The sequence below is a fragment of the Aplysia californica genome, unplaced genomic scaffold (assembly GCF_000002075.1).
Source record: "Aplysia californica isolate F4 #8 unplaced genomic scaffold, AplCal3.0 scaffold00195, whole genome shotgun sequence".
In the NCBI taxonomy this organism is placed as follows: domain Eukaryota; kingdom Metazoa; phylum Mollusca; class Gastropoda; order Aplysiida; family Aplysiidae; genus Aplysia; species Aplysia californica.
The window spans coordinates 240283-261217 of record NW_004797465.1 but is presented as its reverse complement, the minus strand read 5'-3'; the positions used below and the strand labels follow the sequence as shown (position 1 = coordinate 261217).

The window sequence follows — 20935 nt, the reverse complement described above, 5'->3', positions numbered from 1 at the left end:
GGGGGGGGGGTAGAGTTTCTTTCCCCTTTTCGGTTATTTCCTGTTCAATTAACAAGAAAAGCATCGCTAAAATGCACGTAGTTGTAGTTATAAGGGCCGAGGACAAAGCACCAGCACGTAAAAGACGAGTTTGAATTTGATAGGTGGAAAAGAAATGTTTCCTTCAACCGCGACCACCCACGATAAGCCCAATTTGGAAAATAACAAGAGTTCGCACGATGAGAGGTAAAATAAACTTTACCGTTAGGCAAAGTGCACTTGAAGGCACTGGATATTTCCATTATTTACTCTGCATTTACATAGCGTCTGTCAACTAAGAAAAGGCATTGAATTGCATGTTCACTCTCTTATGGAGATGACGAAAATCACGTTCACTGTGCAGTGGAATGCACACGCGTCCCGCCTGTGCCCTTTCATCTTCAAAGAGGAATGTCTGAGAGATAATGATATTATGCTACAGATACATTATTATAGTACACAAAATAATTTTACCACATAATGATCCTCTTTCTTACTCTGTCGAATAGTAATAAAAAAAAAAGAAAAGACAAAAAACGAAGAAAAAGAACAAGAGCGTAACAAGAACAAAAACAGCCACCATTTCCTGGTGATGGGACTCTGCTATCTCTCGCACAAGCAAGTATCAAGTTACAAAAGAGGCCCAACAGATACGTCGCTGAGGGTGTGGCTACACTCTGAGAGATTCTTCCTTTCTCGTCACGGAATTCTCGGACATGATGAATGCGTTCTGGCGTAGACACAGCTTTTGTTATTCCCCAGAACGGAACTCTGTTTCGAGCTTAAGCTGGGCAGGCTTAACAATTCTCTTGTTTGTTTTTTTGTCCCTAGGTGTGAAGATCGCGGCGGTCCCTTGCTGCATGCTTGAAAAAAGCAGTTAATTTATTCACCCAAGTGCAAAAGCCAAAGATGTTTTAAATCGGCTTTTGTTTTGACGATTTGTTGCTTTGTAAAGTTCAAGTGATATTTACTTGTTTGGAATTCCATAAATGAAAAATTCCAACAATAGAGTAATAACAATGTTAGCAGGCCAAAATGTACGCTTCGACAGGCAAAGTCCCATGCAGGACTGGGGTGTTGGAACGGGTCCATATTGTTGTTATAACAAAAGGCCTTTATTTTCATACTTCTACATTCCCTGGAATGGAAGTTAGCAGTAACATTGGAACCTCCATTTAATACGTCAGAAAACACCAGAAAAGTAGAAACTAGGATTGGAATTGGAAATTGAAAACTTGTATGAACCACAGAAAAGAAAAACAAACAAAACTGACTGCAAACTGTAAGCACTCAGACAACAAACACCCCCTTCCCCCACCCTTTAAATAACGCACTAAATTCATGATATTTCCCTTATTGAACTGGTCTTTTAACAGGTTTAAAAAAAAATATTTTGAATATAATTTGAGGTAAATGCTTCGAATCGCCTCTCGCATTGAACCCCCCCCCCCCCCCCCCAAAAAAAAAAAAAATCATACGAAGGTGGGGCTTTTTATGAGGGGGGTGTTGACATTGACTGTCGACGAACCCTGCAACAGTAGATTGGGTGGGATACATTTTAGGAGGACGGAGGTACATTGTAAAATATCTTTGCCGTTAGGGAATCGATCCCGTATCTAACATAAAAAGGTAGAAAGTGTAAATACAGCACCACTATGTGTCGGTAATGTATGTTGAACAGAGGAGTAGTAATTAATACAAACTTAACAAAGTAAACAATTCAAAATCACAAGATCTGAACATGCGTATCCTGCATAAACAAAAGATTACGTGGTAAATGGCCTGAAGCAGTTTCTAGCAACCTGGCCAGTAAAAGAGATTCGATTGAGTTGATATGCATTTCTGAGGTTGGAAATAAGTGCAAAAGCTTGGAACAATAGTAACAAAAGAGATTGCAAATGTTTAGAAAGCATTCACAGGGAACGTTGTGACGACACCGTTATAAAGCTAAAAGAAAAGGACAAAGAGATAATGTATTTGTTACATTTGCATACCCAATAGATCAAATTGCTGTGGGTCAAAATCAAAGGTGAAAACCAGTTGTGCTATTTTGTTAATTTGTTGACAGAATATAAACGAATGTGGCATATAAACGGCATCTGTGGTATAGCCGTTAGATGCTTAGTTGTCGCATGCAAAAGACTAGAGTTTGATTCCTATTGACAGAAGATAATATGTCATCGAATATATATGTCTTTCTGCTGAGACGTTGAGACTTTCTCAGCGTGGGCTGGCCTTGACAGACAGGGTCGAAACCCGCCTCCTAAATGATCTCAATTATGTTAATGGGGGGCATAAAACACCTACACTAGCAAAAGAGAAACCAAAACAGCAACTGTTCAGCGTGGGTGGTTTCCAGACTCAGCAGCTCTATTGAGAAAAAAAAAACCAGGGTTACATAGCGCACAATCTCGCCTTTGAAATGTGAGCAAAAAGTGAAAACTATGATGTAGACGAGAATAAATTGACTCGAGTGAAACATTGGGGGCGAGCAATCTGGTCCTTCTATAGCTCTTAAAAACGCAAAATTTTGGGGTACTTAAAAACCCACCAATATTATTTCGTTTTTCACACAGATTTTGTTTTCTTTAACAACGTGCATACTCTGAAACATAATATGAAAATTTGTGTTTATGATATGTGTTTGATGGTTTGAAATGTGCTCCTATTATATTGCAGCTGGCCAGTCGCTGATCAGACATATATGCGTCCGCTATGCCCTAACATTTAAAATGAGTTACGGAAGCAAAATTCGAATCGTAGTTATTTGATGGGGATCCAAGCTGAACATCAGGTGGTTGGAAATTTCTCCGAGGATCTGTGTATGGTTTTCGTTGAAAATATAAAAAAAAATTGAGTGTCATTGAAAAAAGGTATGCAGAACTTTTTGAGCTTCTATTCAAAGGTTCGAGGATTAGACGCCGGGTGATACCGTCTAGCAATTGTGCACTGGGCGAATTGCTGACATAGCTGGCGAGAATGTGAAGGAACTCGGCTTTGCGTGTGTATTGTATGCATGTTATTTTCGAGAGCACGTAATTTTTTCTACCCTTTCACGAGCAGGGATTCAGTCGTGAAGATTGCAAGACGCTTGAAAAGGGCGTTTGACATAAGGGAATTTCTTCCAAACACTTAGATCTATAAGGGAAAGGATAAAGTTAGTTTGCGAAAATTGGATTCTTTTTCCCCTCTTCTCATGCCCCACCTTCTATATTCAATGTTGTGGATTCTTTTTTTTACAAAGAATTGGGAAAGTACAGAGTATCGTCTTACTTTGATGTTATTTATGCTTTTAGGTGGAGATTGGCAGCGTTTTGAAGCTAGGTAATAGGAAAACGTTCTGTATGTGTCCTGTTTTACGTCATACGCGCCGTCTTGACCGCAACATATGTGAATCAAGCAAGTTTGGTCTTTCTACGTAATACTATACGAGTTGAAAGCGTGCGATTTACTTACTTTTTTTCATCTTCATTTCTGTTGGTACACATCCCTTTTTATATTTAACCATCTTCACTTCTATGACTCCAGAATTTTGCGCTTTGCTGTTCATGGATGACTCTTGATATTGTTATCGGTAACTCGAATAAAACTGTCACCATCTGTTTAGCCCTTGCGTGATTCATAACTAGACACATTGTAACTGAAATCAATCTTCGAAGCGAGTCGATTCATGGAGACCCAGTTCTAAGAATAGGCAACACAAAGACAGACACATCAAAGTTCAGGAACGAATACTTTTGTATCTGAAACTGCCTTGTGACATCAATGTACAGCATGACACAATACTGGGCTATCTGGCAGATAGATAGATAGAAAGATATATAGATAGATAGGTAAATAGATAGATAGATAGATAGATAGATAGATAGATAGATAGATAGATAGATAGATAACCACGAGCCAGGTCTCAACTTTTATCTGACCAACGACTCAACGAGAGTACTCCTCAATAAAAAGATATTTGCTGCAGACGGTACATATTCCCTTCTTCAAAGATCGAAGCGTCAGACAGAGAACTGGATTCATAAACATTAAAATTTGCTTTTGGAGGTGAAGGTATAGATCTACGTCTAACACCGTAATAGATACAGGCACGTTTTCCCCTGAAAGTAAGAAATTTAGCGATGCGCAGAAAGTGCAAGTAGTGAGGTAGAAAGGCGGCAGCGATTAATCAAAGTAAATACCGGTACCATACGTGTTATATTACAGGCCTGCTTGTTATACCAGCTATTAGTGACCTCTCTTTCCAAAGCGTTAGATGGTTTGCATCTCGTTCTCGTGAGTACTAGGTTAATTCATTACTCTGCGACGCACTTAACGGTGAAGTAGAGTAAAGGGAATTGAGGTAGTAGGGGTTGGGGGGGGGGGGGGGGGTATTTAGCTGTGAATTTCTCTTATCGCACAGTTTCGTTCTCAACGCTCTGAGTCTCGTTTTTTTTGGGCAAGTTGCCACACTCTGTTTCATTCACCCTCAGCACAGCCTGCTCACTGAAAAGGTGAAACGATTCCACATCAGAAGCACTAGCCTCTAAAACACAAACAAACGAGTAAGGAGAAAAGGGGTGTACAACTTGATAGGTCTAAAAATAAACCGATCGAGCGCTGTTCTGCAAAGGGATAGAAGAAATCTGGAAGTGAACTCACGAGGAATAGGGGGCCGTCAAGGTGATTCATCAGCCGTCTAACAGCAATCGACATATGGATAGGGGTAGAAGGTTTATGAAAAAGCTTTAGGGACGACACCGGTAGACTAAATAATATTCTTTGAAGACAAACGTATTACTTACAGTCGTACCATTTGCAGCTGAAGGAAATACTTAACGCTTTTAGTCAAACCTTCATTGCCGTTTTGTCGTTCTGTGAAAGTGACTGCTAGCATGTAATCCATTTAGTATAATCTCCAATCATGTTTATGAATTTATGTTCAAATGCATACCTTTGTCAATAAAAAATGGGAATAGGCAAAAGGAATTATATTTTATTCTTATTTTGTTCATCAACATGTGAGAAAGTCCTTGCCAGCATCTTTCAAGAAGAATGTCTCCCTTACCCTTGTTCAAAATCCAAATCCTCAACGTTGATTTCATGCTTTTATGCCTCAGCCATTTCAAGACTGAAAGGCAACTCGCTTACCTTAACCCAAAAAGGACAGAGAGGGTATTCGTCGTATCTGGGGACAAAAGACACTATTGCCATCGGACCACCTGTGTATTTCCCTCTTCTGTGGACTCCTCCTGACCCGAAGCGCATGTGTTTCTGATGCGACCTTCGTTGGAGGAAAAACGCTGGCCAACAGCTCCCGTCATTCCGAGCTTGGTGTTTTTGAATGATTACTGGGTGGAAGGAGAGACCTTCTTTAAGTAAGATCTATTTGGTGTTTTTTTGTGTAGGTGTTTTGAAGCTTGTTTGTTTGTACCTGCCCCCCCCACTCTCTCACACTCTCTCACTCCCCCCCCCCCCCTCTCTCTGCGAAATGAATATGCCCTTGTGTGTATGAGGATTACGTGTGTGCATGGTGCATATGTGTGTATGTACACACCTGATTTTAACTTTATGTAAGCTTGGGTGTAAAGCAGGATAGGCGTGGGGATGGGATTTTTTTTTTGGGGGGGGGGAGTGGAGGGTACTTAGGCATGTATCGTACAGACACTGTAAAAGAGCATTAACTCGGTCATCTCTGCACTACTTTCAACAAAACTTTGAAAAAACAAAACTTAATCAGGGGGACGTCAAGTTTGCAAGTATGAAGAAAAACAATTAACGTGTTCGAAAAATATCAAGTTTCAATTTAAAAAAGACACCCAATACATACAATATGGTTTATGCTTGTGGGCTGGTTTTGAGACTCTTACAGATACGTGGGCTTGCGGGAATGTGGGTTATTGTCTTCGTATGACAGATGGATTGTTATATACCTTGGCATGTCTCCACCCCTTGACACGCTGCGTCTTAATTACGCCATAAGATCCAGGAGGATTCATAAAATAATTATTTATACAATTGCCATTCTGAGTTAATTAAGTGCTTGAGACCAAGGGTCGACCGTTTATTTTTATTTGCTCATGTGCTAAACACAGCCGGCAAACGGATTCAAACGAGCCAGAATACTTGGCCAAATGCAGTTTTATACGAAACTACTTTGCTTCTCGTCATTACGTCTTTTATGTAGTACACTGTCCACTGTCTGCATATTGAATCGTCCTCAGATCCGCAGAAAGATCAAAGTTTGCTTTGTGTCCCTGATTTTCATGCAGACTCGACTCTCTTAGCTCTGATTAAGGGAGGTTAGGGGGGGGGGGCGATAATCAGCTATTAGTTATTCGATGTAAAGCGCTTTGTAAAATTTGAGAATTAGATTTTCCGAAATACGGATCCCAAAAATTGTTCACAAAACTCATGGAATGTTTTCTCTCCACAACCAAAGGTCCATTTAGTAACGTGTAAGATGATCTGGCGCTTTACGCAGACACACTTTCAACAGCAGCTTTCTAAACTCTGAAGCCAGTGTACGTCAAGCACAGTTCACCCACTGATAAACTTTTCCCTGGTCTGAGACGGCCATGGGCTCTTTTATAGTAAGGTACAGAGGCAGGCCTGATAGAGAAAGGGTTAACATTGCTCATAGAGGCTGCGCAAACTGCTTTCATACCGTTGATCTTGTTTTCATGCTGCACCCAGACGCCGCAGGGTCTGATAATGAGCGCCTTAACTCCAGTGCAAACCATTTGGTGATCTTTTGAGCCCCTAGCACGAGCGAAACGTTGTATTGTTTGGGTGTGGGTGGTTGGTGGGTGCCACACGCATGTTGGAACTGTTTATTCACTTTCCTGTATGTTAACTTTTCTGTAAGCCTATGCCATATTGGTAAATCCTCTCGTTTATTCATTGAGTAATATTATGTAGATGTGCTTCTCTTTATAAGGCAAATACAAAACACGCCTAAATGCCCAAACACCAAAGATATTTGGGCAAGGCACCGGTCTTAGAGTTGGTTTCGTGACACTGGCTTTTTTTTAATAGTGGATGAACAAAGAGGTTATATTATCCTCTTTGTAGATGAAGGACTGAGTAGGCTACTCTTAGTTTTTAATATTTCCGGCTGTTGAAGAAAGGGATTTGGGGTTACTTTTTTTTTTTGGGGGGGGGGGGGGGGGGGGGTGGAGGGGGACCAGGGTTAGGAAGTGCTTTCGACATAGCACGGTGCATAGCTTAAATATGCAGGAGAGCAAAAATTACAAGTCGGTCCACCATTTCAAATGAAATGCTTAGTTAAGTGTACTTGTTCCAATTTGCTATTGTTGTTCTTCTTTTCTTTCTTTTTTCTTTTGTGAAAAGCACTTTATTCTATGAGTAGATGTAAGATTGTCATAACACAATTTTGTGTGTGAGGTAGGGACTTCAGATTCACCCTGAAATTATAAGTCATGTTTGTTACACTGATAGATTTCGAAATATTCCATTATATTATACACGAAGAGTCTACTTTTCGTATTTTTGTTTTGGTACAGATTCCAAATTACAATATAAAGTTTGGCAAACTTAAGTTTTAGAAACTCGAAAATAAAAGACAAATGCTTCAGTGAACTGGCTATTATTTTAAAATTTTTCAAAAGACATTTATTGTCACTTGATAAAATTAAGAGTTTTAAAAAAATTTACATTTCGCTTTTTGGTGATATTTTCAAATTTTCTGAGAAGACAATTTTACATTGTTAGTCCCACATTGTCCTTTAAAAAATTGCATGTATGTTTGAGTTCTTTCGTAGGAAGGTATCATTATTATTAACCTGCTTTCAGATTGTAAAGGCTAGCCGGGTCGCCAAAATTCTCTTTGCAGGGTGCTCATTGAGGTGAGAATTGCCAGCAGCCACCGAGAGAATAAACTGTGACGTCACGACGACCTGACATGATCGGAATAGTTTGGGAATTTACGCGTCGACAGAGTAGAACCTCAGACAAGTCTCCTACGAAAAGGGTTTTCGCTGCCGCGTTGTAATTCTGGCCAGACGTCAGCATGTACTGGACGCAAAGGCAATGGTCAGTGAGGGAGAAAGGACAACAGAGGCCATGGAGGGCGAGTGAGTTAAGCCCGAGCGTCCGTCCTTGCTGCTCACGCGAGCGAAGCGTCGAATGTAATGAGGAGGAAGAGACTCGATGTTCCACAGCATAAGGGAAAGGACAAAAGGGGCACGAAGCTCTAGAGTTGTTGTTTACGAGCCAAACATGGAAGACAGCAGTTTATAGGTCCTTCCTAGGCTCGAGCAACGAGAAAAAGGTCGAGGTTCAGATCTGAATGAGGTTTGACCTACCTCTTACGATTCTGTTCGGATGTAAATTCGGTTACTAAATGCTCCGAAACTACACATGCTAGGTTGGAGGGGCGGGGGCATTCACAAGGAATAAACAAGAAAAACAATCCTCTATTCAATAATGTTTTGAACCTCAAGCACATTGTAAATAGAAGAGATAAACTTGAGTGGTTAAGTTGTGGAAAGGCTGGAGGTCCTTTCTTGCAAAGGTGTGGCGAGGTAAACCTCCAGCAGATGAGAGGAGACAGGCCAGCTGTACTTTATATATACATACAATCTGCCAAGTAACTGTTTGTTCTTATATAAGGTCAATGCCCTTCTGGACACATCGAGACAACCCCAAGACAGGGCTCCAGTCCAAGTGGCGAAAGCAAAGAAGAATAAAACCCCGAAAATAATAGGAAAGCAAACGAATGAACAACGTAAACCCGCGTTAAGAAGCAAAGATGCTAAAACGTGTTAGTCACCGAGCACATGAGCATTACAGTGGCCGCACAGCTGAGAGGCATGACGACACATGGAGGTGAAGAGAGAGAGAGAGAGAGAGAGAGATACGAACGGGCGGAAATTGTATCATTTGCACATTAGCATCCGCACAACGAGTGGAAATATTCTTAGTGTGCGCAGGGTCTAATTCCATCATTTAGAGAGGCTGCACTTTCCCTGCTGGAGAGCAGCGTGTCAATTAATTGCCGCCAGCTCACAGGGGCGCATCACAGAAGATGTCGCCATCTCCGCCGCAGGTGACTACGAACTTGGTCAACAAGATTCAGATCTGAACGAAATTCAAAATTCTATGGTACTCATTTCAGAATTTCCATGCATTCTTTATAGATTTCTAGTTTCACCTCCGGAGACCAAGTCTGCGCACTCCTTGTGGCGCAACCAGACAAGTGAGGCGAGTATCGGCCCGTCTTTCCTTTCTCCCACGACCCTAACTGTTACAGCCAACCCGGACTCTCTCTCTCTCTCTCTCTCTCTCTCTCTCTCTCTCTCTCTCTCTCTCTCTCTCAGTGTGTGTGTGTGTGTGTGTGTGTGTGTGTGTGTGTGTGTGTGTGTGTGTGTGTGTGTGTGTGTATGTGTGTTTGTGTGTGGAAGGGGGTGAAAGGGGGAGGGGGGTTACATGTGGGTTCAAACTAAGCTAAGTTTTGAATTACACGCATTTAATACACGGTCATGACGACTGTCTATCTATCTATCTGTCTGTCTATCTGTCTGTCTGTCTGTCTGTCTGTCTGTCTGTCTGTCTGTCTGTCTGTCTTTGGCAAAGAAAATCGGCGACTATGTAACCGGTTGAAGTTTGCCTGCAGGGCACCCCCTGTCTTATCACCCAGTTCTGAGAGTAACTGTCAGCATTAGTGCGTCTGGAATGCGCGGGTAATTTGAGACAGGCTGAAACTATTGCCTGCAATTAGTTTTGCAGAAAAAGAGAGGTTGAATGAGGAGCAAGTGGCCAGTAACGCTTAAATTGGAATGTGAGCCCCTTCTTTCAAGCCCCCCCCCTCCCAATTCCCAACCCTCGTCAAAAAATAAATTACAAAAAGCCAAAATAAACTAACCAGAAAAAGACGCAACTAAATGAAACAGGAAAAAGCTGTATCTTAGAATGTGCAGTTCATTTAACTTGCTGTCCATTTTTTACACTTTTTCTTTTAACGTGCTCGCACTCTGCGAACATCATTACTTCCACCCAGCGAAAACCAGTTGTAAACTGCAAGTATGGCCTCAGACTGTGAGTGTTTTAAAAATGAACAACAGAAATATTGGGCTTTCGGTTAAATAGATTAATTCATAACAAGCGCGAATGTACCAGTTCGCCAAAACCCACTCAACTGAGATAGTTCCAAGAGCAGGAAGTCAAGAAACCAAGGCATGTGCTCGGGCCATAGACTAGAATATTCTTAGAAAAATTACCCTGAACACGGTTCCAGCTGCTTGGCTTGCCATGTGGAGTCTCATGAAAATGTGAGAACATTCTAAGTCCACCCCTCTTCTGGCATACAGGTCTTTTTCATTTACCTATTTCCTTAAATGGAGCAAGCCCCCCCCCCCCCGAAACAAGTTTTAAAACAGGAATTCCCAAGGGTAAAGATAAAAACTATTCCCCAAAGAAATACGTCATCATTATCTAGGCCTGGACGCAAGAAAAATGAGACCCATCTGTGCACAAGTAGACGGTGGAAAGACAGACATCCCAGGAGCGATGTAGTTTTTGGATTTTGCCTCCTCCAAAAATAAACTTCCTACTCTTTATTTTGTGTTAGACTTGCTCCCCTTTCATTATACTTAGAATTGGCACTCCTCTCGCATTATTAAATTGCCGTCTCCCTGTAATGAAAGGATGCATCTCGGGAAGTTGAGGGGTGGGGGTGGGGGGTGGAATGAGGTTGGGTTGTCGTTGGGAATGGGTTTAAGTTTGTTTGAGGCTGCAGTTAAAGTTGGGGGTGAGTGAATACTTTCTGACACAACATAACAAGCAAGAAAGCTGGAGTCAGTATTACTAACGCACTTTCCTGAGCATGTGCTTTCACAAACCCATTCTTAAGTGATGAGTTTAACTCACCCTTTCGACTAATGAGCAAATGATCGAAGTTGTTTATTTTGAATGAATTCTTTTCATCTGTTTTTGTAGGCATTGATGAATCTGACAAGGGAAAACTAATAAGTGTTTAGTTTCAATTAAGAACGTACTATACCGCTCCATCTTGCTCAAGTTACCTGCTCACTGCCACTGCAAGTGGTGCCTCAATGCTGGAAACCTGAATTTTCTCAGCTTTTTACGTACTTTGTGGAAACAAGCAGCGTGTGTTAAAAAAAAACACACACACACTAAGCAGTGAGCATTCAAGTTGTCAGTGGAAAAGATAAATAGCTTATCATAAAAAAAACGGGTTTGGTACGAAACAGTCACCCCTCCCCCCTCCCAATTCCCACTCCCACCCTAAAAGAAAAACAAACGAGAAAAAAAAATAACAATCTGTGAGGGTCTTAAGTTGGGGAAAGCCGCGAATTTCGGTCTTCTTCGGAAGACTTCCTGACGTAAAATGTGCACTTTATACACTTTTATACGTAATTCTCTTTTTTTTTTTTTTGGGAGGAGAGGCGTAGATTGGATTCTACGGAACTAAGGAGGGTACAATATTTAGGTATTCACAAAGAATCTATTTCTGCAATTTGTGAAATTTCGATGCACGTGACACAAAGTTATTTCGTCTTTAGGCACATACATAAATGTAGACTCTCATGCATGCATGCACACACATATTAACATACACACTCATGCACACACACACACACACACACACACACACACACACACACACACACACACACAAACACACACACACACACACTCTCTCTCACATACACACACAGACACACACATACAGACACACACATATTCACAATCACTCTTGTATCATTGTGTTCTATCGCGCTCCCCCCCTTTCCGCCATTCTCTTTCTCCTTCTCTCTCTCTCTCTCTCTCTCTCTCTCTCTCTCTCTCTCTCTCTCTCTCCATGCACACACACTTGTAGGATGGTGTGAACCAACACCTTATGCGTTATCAAATAACAAGACATGTTTTGTATTGCTACTTTTGTGTCTCACACCCGATTAACCCCAGGGCGACATTTGTAAGAATAATACCGGAAGGGAAACCTCTTTATGACACCCATTGAAGATGACGGGGAAGAGAAAGTAACTGATTTTTCACACTCCCGCCGGAAGAGCGCGCAGGCGTTTCAAAAGACGCCCAAAGATAAGGTTCATGACTGGTAGGCCAAGACGCAAGGGTTCATTTTGTGGAGTGGCATTCTTTCATCGCTTTGATGCTCAGAAACCAGAGCCGGTTCTTGTTTCCGCGTTGTGCATCTACACTTCCCCCCACTGCACAACAGCAGGAGGTGAGACACTTCTCAATGGAGAAATATCGCGCATGAACTTCTGTGATTAGATGTGCAAAGTGTGTGGTATTTCTCGAGCTTTGTACTATCCTATACCAACTCTGGGTTTTTTTCCTGGTTCGAGATATCACTTTGAAAGTGTGAACCTCGATGTTACCTATAAAAAGCCCACCACGCTCAAATATTTGGTCGGGGAGTTAATTCAGCACTCTTATGGATGTGCGCTGATGGAGTCAGTATGAAACGTCAAATTATGTTTTTTGTTGACTAATTATTTAGGAATTGAAACTTGAAAAAGAAACAAGAACAAAAAAGGACTAAATATACCCCCCAACCACATCCTCCCCCCCCCCCACCAACAACCACTCCCCCCCTAAAAGAAACAACAGCAATAAACTAACAAAAGTAAAAAAAAACAACAGCAACAAAACCCCATTATAATAGCAAAACCTGGAGTTAGCGCAAATTGAAACGACATTGTACAGAATACGGGCGTTAACTGTGATATATGATGGTATAGAGGGCTTTTGGAAATTGGAGTTACAACTAGATAGCACTAAGTTGGCCATTCTACTTTGGTGCAACGTCTCTGCCATCTTTACCTCTACATGGCACCAAGACATGCCTTGCGATATAATAATGACCAACTCGTAAATAGTCATGGTCTTCTATCCTTTATAATATTGTGTAAGGTCTTAGTCGAGCCAGCCTCCTTTCTTTGTGTTTGTCCTCGATCTAGCTAGGATTGTCAAGAAAATTCACATTGCTGTAGATACTGACCGCAGAATGAGGCCCAGGAACTTTACAAACAGATTGGCCGTTCACTTTATCATTCTAACACAATTTAGCATCAGCATACCTTCTTTTTGTAAAGGTTTTACACCCAACTTCATACAAAAAATTAGATTTCGAAGTCAGGGGTATTGATATGGTGGGTAGAAAAAAAAAGAAAAGAAAGTTGGAAAGACGGCTCACTTGCCAAGTCAAGCACACCTGCATACAGATGTTCTTGAGAGCTATTCCCTTGTATGCGGCTTTCTTCCTGGTATCGGGAGAGGGGGGAGGGGTGATTTATACCCCTCCCCCTTCATTAAATCACTCGGATAGCACATTGTCTTTAAAATTCTGTTATTTACAAACGACACACGGGTGATTACATGGCCAGTAAACACAGATCCACTGAGTGTGTCTAGCAATGTCAAAAGTGTTAGCTTTTGAGTGAATGTTACCTGCTGTTTGTTGGTGAGAACGAAAAGGTCAGACGATATGAACGAAGACGATCAGTGATAGCACACATGGGATGTGAGGATGACATTGAATGGTTTTAGCCACTTTAAGAGTTAAATATGTATAACTATAAGAAGAAGAATTTGCTGATTACTGTAATGAAAGCATAATTATTCTCTTCCTGTTCTCCTGTTCCTCCAATCCTTGTTTCTTGTGTGTGTGTGTGTGACAGAAAAGTGGTGGCATGTGACGAAAACTTAACTGCAAGGCAGTGAAGCACCTAAGTTACAACAATTTTTGTTGTTTCGAGTCTGAAAAAAAGTGTCTCCCTCGTCCTGGCTTAAAGATGGACGACAACTCCAAGGTCCCACTTTACAAAAACCTTACTATTTGGCTCTCCGCAGTACCGTATGTATCTGGTGAAAAGTAAGCATATTCACAGAGCCGTCGAGGAAAGAAATGATAGATCATAGCAAAGGACGATTTTAAAAATTAATTCCGTTAAATATATGTCATCTCATCTGAAGTGTGACATAAATCAATTTGTTTCAATAGCATGCCCTTCATCATATTAGATTTGTGCAAAGGATACTCTAAAAAAATTGAGCAGTCGTGAGTTTCTGATTTCAATTCAGGTCCGGTAACTGTTTTTTTTTTTTTTTAAAGTACAGTGGGCTCATAATTGTAAGCACATAAAGCATATTATGTAGAGCGTAAGTGTGTGGAATATAAATGTGCTTCTTCTTCTTCTTCTTCTTCTTCTTCTTCTTCTTCTTCTTCTTCTTCTTCTATTATCATTATTATCATAATTACCACCATTTTAATAATTATCATTAAATCTGTTGAATATCAACTGAACTTTGGTGGTATTAATTTCACTGTTGATAAGGTTAATTAACTTATTCATTCAATGTGGGGATGGAGTTCGAAGAGGAGTAGAAGTCAAACTAAAAGAGACGTTGACGTACCGATGTAGTTGCTGCTGCGGGCAAACTCTGTGATGTTGATGCTGCAGGCCGGGGCAGGGATCTCCACCACGGGGTTGTACGTGCCTTCCGTGAGCACTGTCACCGTGTACAGACCGGAAATGCGGCGACATGCGGTGGGTGTGCGCGCGCACTCCACGCACGTGTCGGGGTTGGCCTCGCCCTTGCACGTGCTCCACAGCTGGGGTAAAGCAAACAAAGGTTTCATGAAGGCAAAGAAAGAATTTCAACAATAATAGCGAAACATAACGTTAAAAAAGTGGAACGTAAAAGAAAACCCTCTTTTAAAAGCTATCAAAACAGAAACGCTTGAAACCTTGATGCCACATTGAAACAATCCCCCCCCCCCCGCGCGCGCATACACACACACACACACACACACACACACACACACACACACACACACACACACACACACACACACACACAAAGATAAACATACGACAACCAACCCAAACATGTTTAAAATAGCTTCTGGGAAATGAAATATCCCAGCTGAAATTTGCAAAGAAACAGTTGGAGGCAGAGTAGTCTCTTTTCATGTCAAAGTATTTAAGTTTTATGGACTCAAAATAAGCCCTGTAAAGCTGAAAGCCCCCCTCCCCTCCCTTTTTTTCTCACTTAAGAAAAGAAACAGTCAAGAGAACAGCAGCTGAAGAGAGAATATTACTCAAAAGAATGAATATTAATGGGAACCCTCTCAGGTTCCAGTTTCTCACTTCTGTGACGTAGCTACTTCACCAACAAACTGCGCCCTGGCATGTTGCGGACTTGAAAGCAACGGTGTGCTATTTTAAAACTACGTAAACAGAGCTAAACGGAAACATCCTTGTCCCAGCTTTAGGATAACGTGAGACAACAGTAGATCAGGGTGATGATACAATGGTTAAAATAAAAGAAACCCCAGGAAAACCCTTGTTATTTCAGTATGTAAACCATCGGTAAGACGGGAGCAGAACGAGTTATAATGATGACGCTGATTCGAAAAGCAAGGCTCCAGCCATTAAATCACTCAACCTGTAACGGTGCATCGTATCGTTGTGTCTGGGAGAATGCTCTCCTTATAGCATTCAAAATAACGCTAGGACAAAAGGAGACAGGGTGAAAGCAGAGAAGTTAGTTTGAGAAATAAGAAACCAGCTATTAAGGTGCACGACCATGAGGAGAAATGACTTCAGTGATAACAGTAGCGATATGAGCATTGTAAAGAAAGTTTACTGAAACGTATGTAGCCGCTAAACATATTAAGAAGTAAAGCGAAAAAGAAAAGAGTTTGGAAAACGCAATCAAATATAAAGAAGCAGTCGAAGATTTTCTTGACTTGTTGCCTGTATGGCCTAATGTCAACACAATAAAAACATCTATTCAGTATAATTACCAAAACTTGGAATTTGGATACCTCGGAAGAAGTGAGGGCGGATTAAATAATCTCAGAGTGTCTGTATTCCTGCGAAAACAGGACATTTCAGATCGGGCTAAACTGTAGTCAAGAGCGCACACGAGAATCATCAACAACAACAACAATCAAAAACATACATAACCCCCCCCCCCCCAAAAAAAAAATTAAAAAAAATTAACGAAGGCCCTGGAAGGCTGGTTTGAAATATGGTAGTCCTGCTATCTTATAACATTTTTCTGAATGTATAATCCGCAAAAGTTCTTTTAACGCAGGGCAACCCGATAGGTTTTTATTCACTTAAATTAGTGTTAAGTGTTAATTGCACTTAGTAACCCCGAAAGCTGGTATACTTGGTCTTTTGACCAGACACAAGTTTGGGAGTAAATTTTGGCTAAAATGTCGAACATTCGGACGACATAAACTCAATTTTATTTAACTCTGTAAAGTTATGTATGATCATCATCCAGTGCCAGATCTGCGACAGACATCATATCGGCGATCATGATTCTCCATTCATTCCTTTCCTCGGATGCTCTTAATAAAGCCACGTTTCCCTGATCTTTCCCTGTCACCCACTTGTTCAGGTTCCCCAAGTAGGTTGCTCAGGGCCTACGCCTGCCTCGCTTGCCTTCAAATTTCCCAGAGAGAGCTAGATGTTCAAGACCCGTATCTAGTTAATTATAGGGCAGGATATCCAATTTGATGTTCATCTCAGACACGACAAGATCTTTTGGATTATCTTCAGTATTAAACCATTTACTTCCGTGTATTGGCCCTGTTCGGGACTGGGAAACCCATTGCTGGTTAAGCAAGAGGCACACATCTTTTAAAACAATTGTCTTACCTAGCTTAAACTATGTTGTACTCTGTTGCACTATGAGTAGGCACCTTTGTCACTTGTAAAGTGAAGGTAGAAAAAGTCTCAGGAGCAAGAAATGCCTGGTGGTAGTTGGAGGTAGACATGACAGTTGTATCAAGTACTGACAGTTTTCGATACTTTTCGATATGTAAAGACGACATATTTATCAAAGAAGCGCCGCATATTGCTCACTAGCTCATGTATTCAGGAGCTCACTTTAAGGCCCGCGCACATGAGGAAAAGCCGCCAATGGATGTGCAACCGCGCGGTGAGAAGAACTTTTCCTCACGTGCTCGGGGCACTAGAGACTGCCGTTTAGAGCCCTGGGACCAACAGTTGCTAAACAAAGCTAACCAACACGTGGGCGTTTAAAAATTGAATTGTAGACGAGTCCAGGGTTTTATGAGTTTGAGGACATGGTACCTCCTAGCCCAATATCTTGTTGTACAATCTTTGATATGGATTGATACGGTCTCAAAACTACAACAGACACGAAACTACCCCGAGCTAACGTTGCACTTCAAATATTTCCATGTTGACGCCAGAAGTACGCCAACAGATTCATGAAAAAACAAAACAACAACAACCCCAAGACAAGTTGATACAATAGAGACCTGTGCCCCCGAGAAGTGCTCGTTACCCCTCGAGTCAGGCTGCCATTCTAGCACAGACAGCAGACAAAAGGCACAGAGTTGTTTCGGGAAGGACACGCCTGCAGACATTCCTCTCCGTACAATACGTATGACATTAGGAGCTGAGAAAAAAAGAGTGGGTGGCATGCCGGAGAAGGAAATAAGACCCATCGTTCAATTGTAGAAACTAAGGTGAGGTAAACAAATATGATCAATAATGCTCTCATTTTTGCATAGATGTGAACGTAGAGTCACATTTCTCTACTACTGTGGAAAAAGGGGGGGGGGGGTTACCCCCGGGTGAGGGCCACTGGCTCTAATCGCTCACTGTCCAGTCCACAGGGGATATTTTTGAGGAGGTTCATTTCTGTATCAGAAAATCTTATTTTGAGGTTGTAAACATACAGCATAGATTATTGCACTGTTAGTCTTTTTCCTTTTTCTGTGGCCGAAACCAAAGACTAGGCGACAATCTCTCTTCTGTGGAGCTGTGACTCAAAAAAAAAAAAAAAAAAGAAAGAAAGGAAGCAGAGTGTGTCATGAATATTGCCAGCATATGGAGGAATGCTAGGTCTGTGTTCGTAAACAAACACATGAGAAACGTAAGCAAGCGCAACAATTCCAAACCTCGAGCATAAAAAGTCAAAGTTGCAATAAAGAAGCACAATAAGGTGGATGTAGGGCAACAGTGTCATATTATGTGTCACGACGCGGTGCAATCAGGCCCTCGTCAATTTGGGTACATTGATTTAACTGTTTAAAACCTGTTCATTTTCCTTATTTCCTATTTGGAAAAAAACAACCCAACCCACCTATCTTGAATAGAAGCCGAAATAATGTTTGTGATTGAATGATTCAAAGGGGTGGGGATCGCAGGGTGTCAGCGGTAAAATTAGTGAGAAAACGCCCCCATACTTTGGTGACTCCCAAAGTTCTAGAGTACTTGGAAACTGCTAATTCACCTTTGTGGACCTTTCATCAACGTTTTTCAATAAATTCCACAAAGAATATGTTTAAAAAAGGGCTTAAAAGAAGTTAGGGCAATTTAAAAATCGAAAGAAAAAAAATTGCCCAGAGGGCGGAATAACGTCGGTTTCTTTGCGTTCATCATTTTAACGAGCGTCTGATTTAACCACGGTGCCACACATATGGCTTTCAACTACAGAAAGGTCAAAGGTGTAACAAGACGATTGTATTAACAGTTTTCGGAGGGAATGGCTTTATATTTTTTTCCCCGATGCGCGGAAGCTGCTTTTTTCAATCCCCTTCCACAGCAGAAAGAGCTGCAATTTAAAAGAAACCCGCTGAAGTAGGAAGAAACACGTCTGTTTCTGATAAAATCTAATGCCACTTTTCTCCACTCTCAATTCCCACCGAAAAAGGCTCAGTGATAAACAAGAGGGCGAAAATGCCGTCTATGTGTTACTTGACGCGAGGGAAAGAACAGAGGGCAACGTACCAGAATATTGTATTTGCCAAAGCACTACGAAGTTTGGCGGGATTATATCATGGAAAATAAAAACGGAACTTCAACGATGAAAGAATTATTTATTGGTTTGATTTAATGGTTAAATGTTTCCCTTAACAACATAAGACTTAAAGGGAGATTGTGTTATGTCATAACACAGACAGAATAACATTGCTGTAAAATAATAATATAGTTACGTCTATACTGCAGATTGTATCAAAATGTCCCATATTCTCGATGTTCCGTCATATTGGAATGGCGATAGTAAAAAAACGGGATTAAGAAAGTTGGGCGCAGAGGGCGCAGCAATTGTCCATCTTTATTTTTCTCTTTTTTCGCGTTTTGCCCATTTTGGTTTTCGCTAAAGTTTTGAATGAGCGATTCGGGTTTCCCAGTGACAAGTGTTTTAATGCAGTTGCGACTCTTCATATTTCACAATATAAAGACTTGATTTCGAAAATTGCTTTAACAATTACAAAAATCGAGGATTCAAGTTGTGCACGAAAAAAACCTCCACCAAACAAACAACTAAACAACCCCCCCCCCCAAGAAAAAAGAGGAAGAAACAATAGCCCCCCTCCCCCCCTTAAAAAAAAACCAAAAAAAAAAACTACCAAAAAAAAAAAGGAAAAAAAAAGGAAAAACTGGCATACAGTATTTCGTAAGAGAAACATGTGATCATTTTTTTAACTACGAGAATAGCGTCGATTATGAGGCATGAAACCGGTGGCTGTACAGTATTCAATATCATATCTTATCATCTTTCTGTTTTTAAAAAATGACATGTCACATTATATTTCCAAAGCCATCTTAACTAGCACGTGATTTAGTGCCCTTGTTATTGTCATGTGAGTTTTTTGTTTTTGTTTCGTAAAAGTCTTCAAATCAATTAGCTTTTCCATGGCTACCAGTGATTGTAATCTGACATTGTGGATCAGTAAAAGCATTTCTATTAAAGCGTCGACATAGTGAAACATATAAGTAAAAATCAAATCTGATATGCCTTGCAAACATTTCAAATATTTTCTACGGTTGAAAGAATGGTTCACGGAATCAAAGATTAAGAAACGAAACATAATCATGTTTTAAAAAAAAAATAACAACATAAAATTTTGGGGGGAGGGCTAGGAGGTGGGAACGATCACATTCAGAGAGGGCAAGAACAAACACGACAAATACTTTTGTTAAATGTGAAGCAATGACGGCGCAACATTTTAGTACAGATCTGGGTTCACTTTGGAGAGCGGCCTTTAATAAGACAGTTATGATAGCGTTATTGGGTGCAACTTGAAAAAACAAACCAAGCACAACTTAGTTATTCATACAGACGTTTTACTCCTGCTTAAAAAAATAATTCTGAAAACTAAATAGACAGAGAACAATACGTTTATTATGAAGTATGAAAACCCGTGTTTCTGAGAGTGAGAAAAGGTTCAAAATATGCCCAAACACTGCTCCTGGCTTGCTGCTGATGAGGCATAATATTAGGTGTCCGCTTCGTCCTGAAAGAGTTACGCTCGCGCAATAGTAGAACAGCTACAACCGCTGTTGATAAATCATTTCAGTGGTTTATAATCTAGCACTATCGTAAGAAAGCTATCATAGGCACAAACGGAGAGATAATTAAACAAACAAGTAAACAGACAGGTAAATGGCTGAGTCATATAGTGACAGACTCAGAAGGCAGTAATATAAATCACGTTGTGGGAGCTCGAAATATACCCCTCCCTTTCCTCCTAACATACAAGAAGAGGGGATATGCGGCGATGGGAACGCGATGATATTTATTGGAGCTATGGAGTGACAATGTTTACATAATGATCTCCATATGGGCAATAAACAAACTCATGTGTTCCTGTGCTCTCTTTGTGAATTGTGTCTTGAATACTCCAGACCTTGGTATGCCCAAAGACAAGATAGAGTCGGCTTGGTCAGCATGCTTTGAGAGCCAGTGGAGCCACTTTCACGAGTGTACATATTATTTTCTCACGAAGCAAAAAACCCATTTCTTCACAGACTAAAAAATATACTCTGCCACCCATCCCCACCCCTCATCGTTCTTTGTTTCTACTTTGTACACACACACACACACACACACACACACACACACACACACACACACACACACACAC

General features: G+C 40.9%; 1 protein-coding gene across 2 annotated transcripts in view; it reads right to left on the bottom strand.

The window, feature by feature from the left end:
• Nucleotides 1-20935, bottom strand: part of LOC101860100 (thrombospondin type-1 domain-containing protein 4) — a gene marked incomplete in the record, with an annotated part of 94874 nt that overhangs the window by 39244 nt on the left and 34695 nt on the right. For both annotated transcript variants that reach the window (XM_013082823.2, XM_013082824.2), the window contains 1 exon segment: nt 14428-14626. In XM_013082823.2, the coding sequence (XP_012938277.1) occupies nt 14428-14626 (199 nt within the window).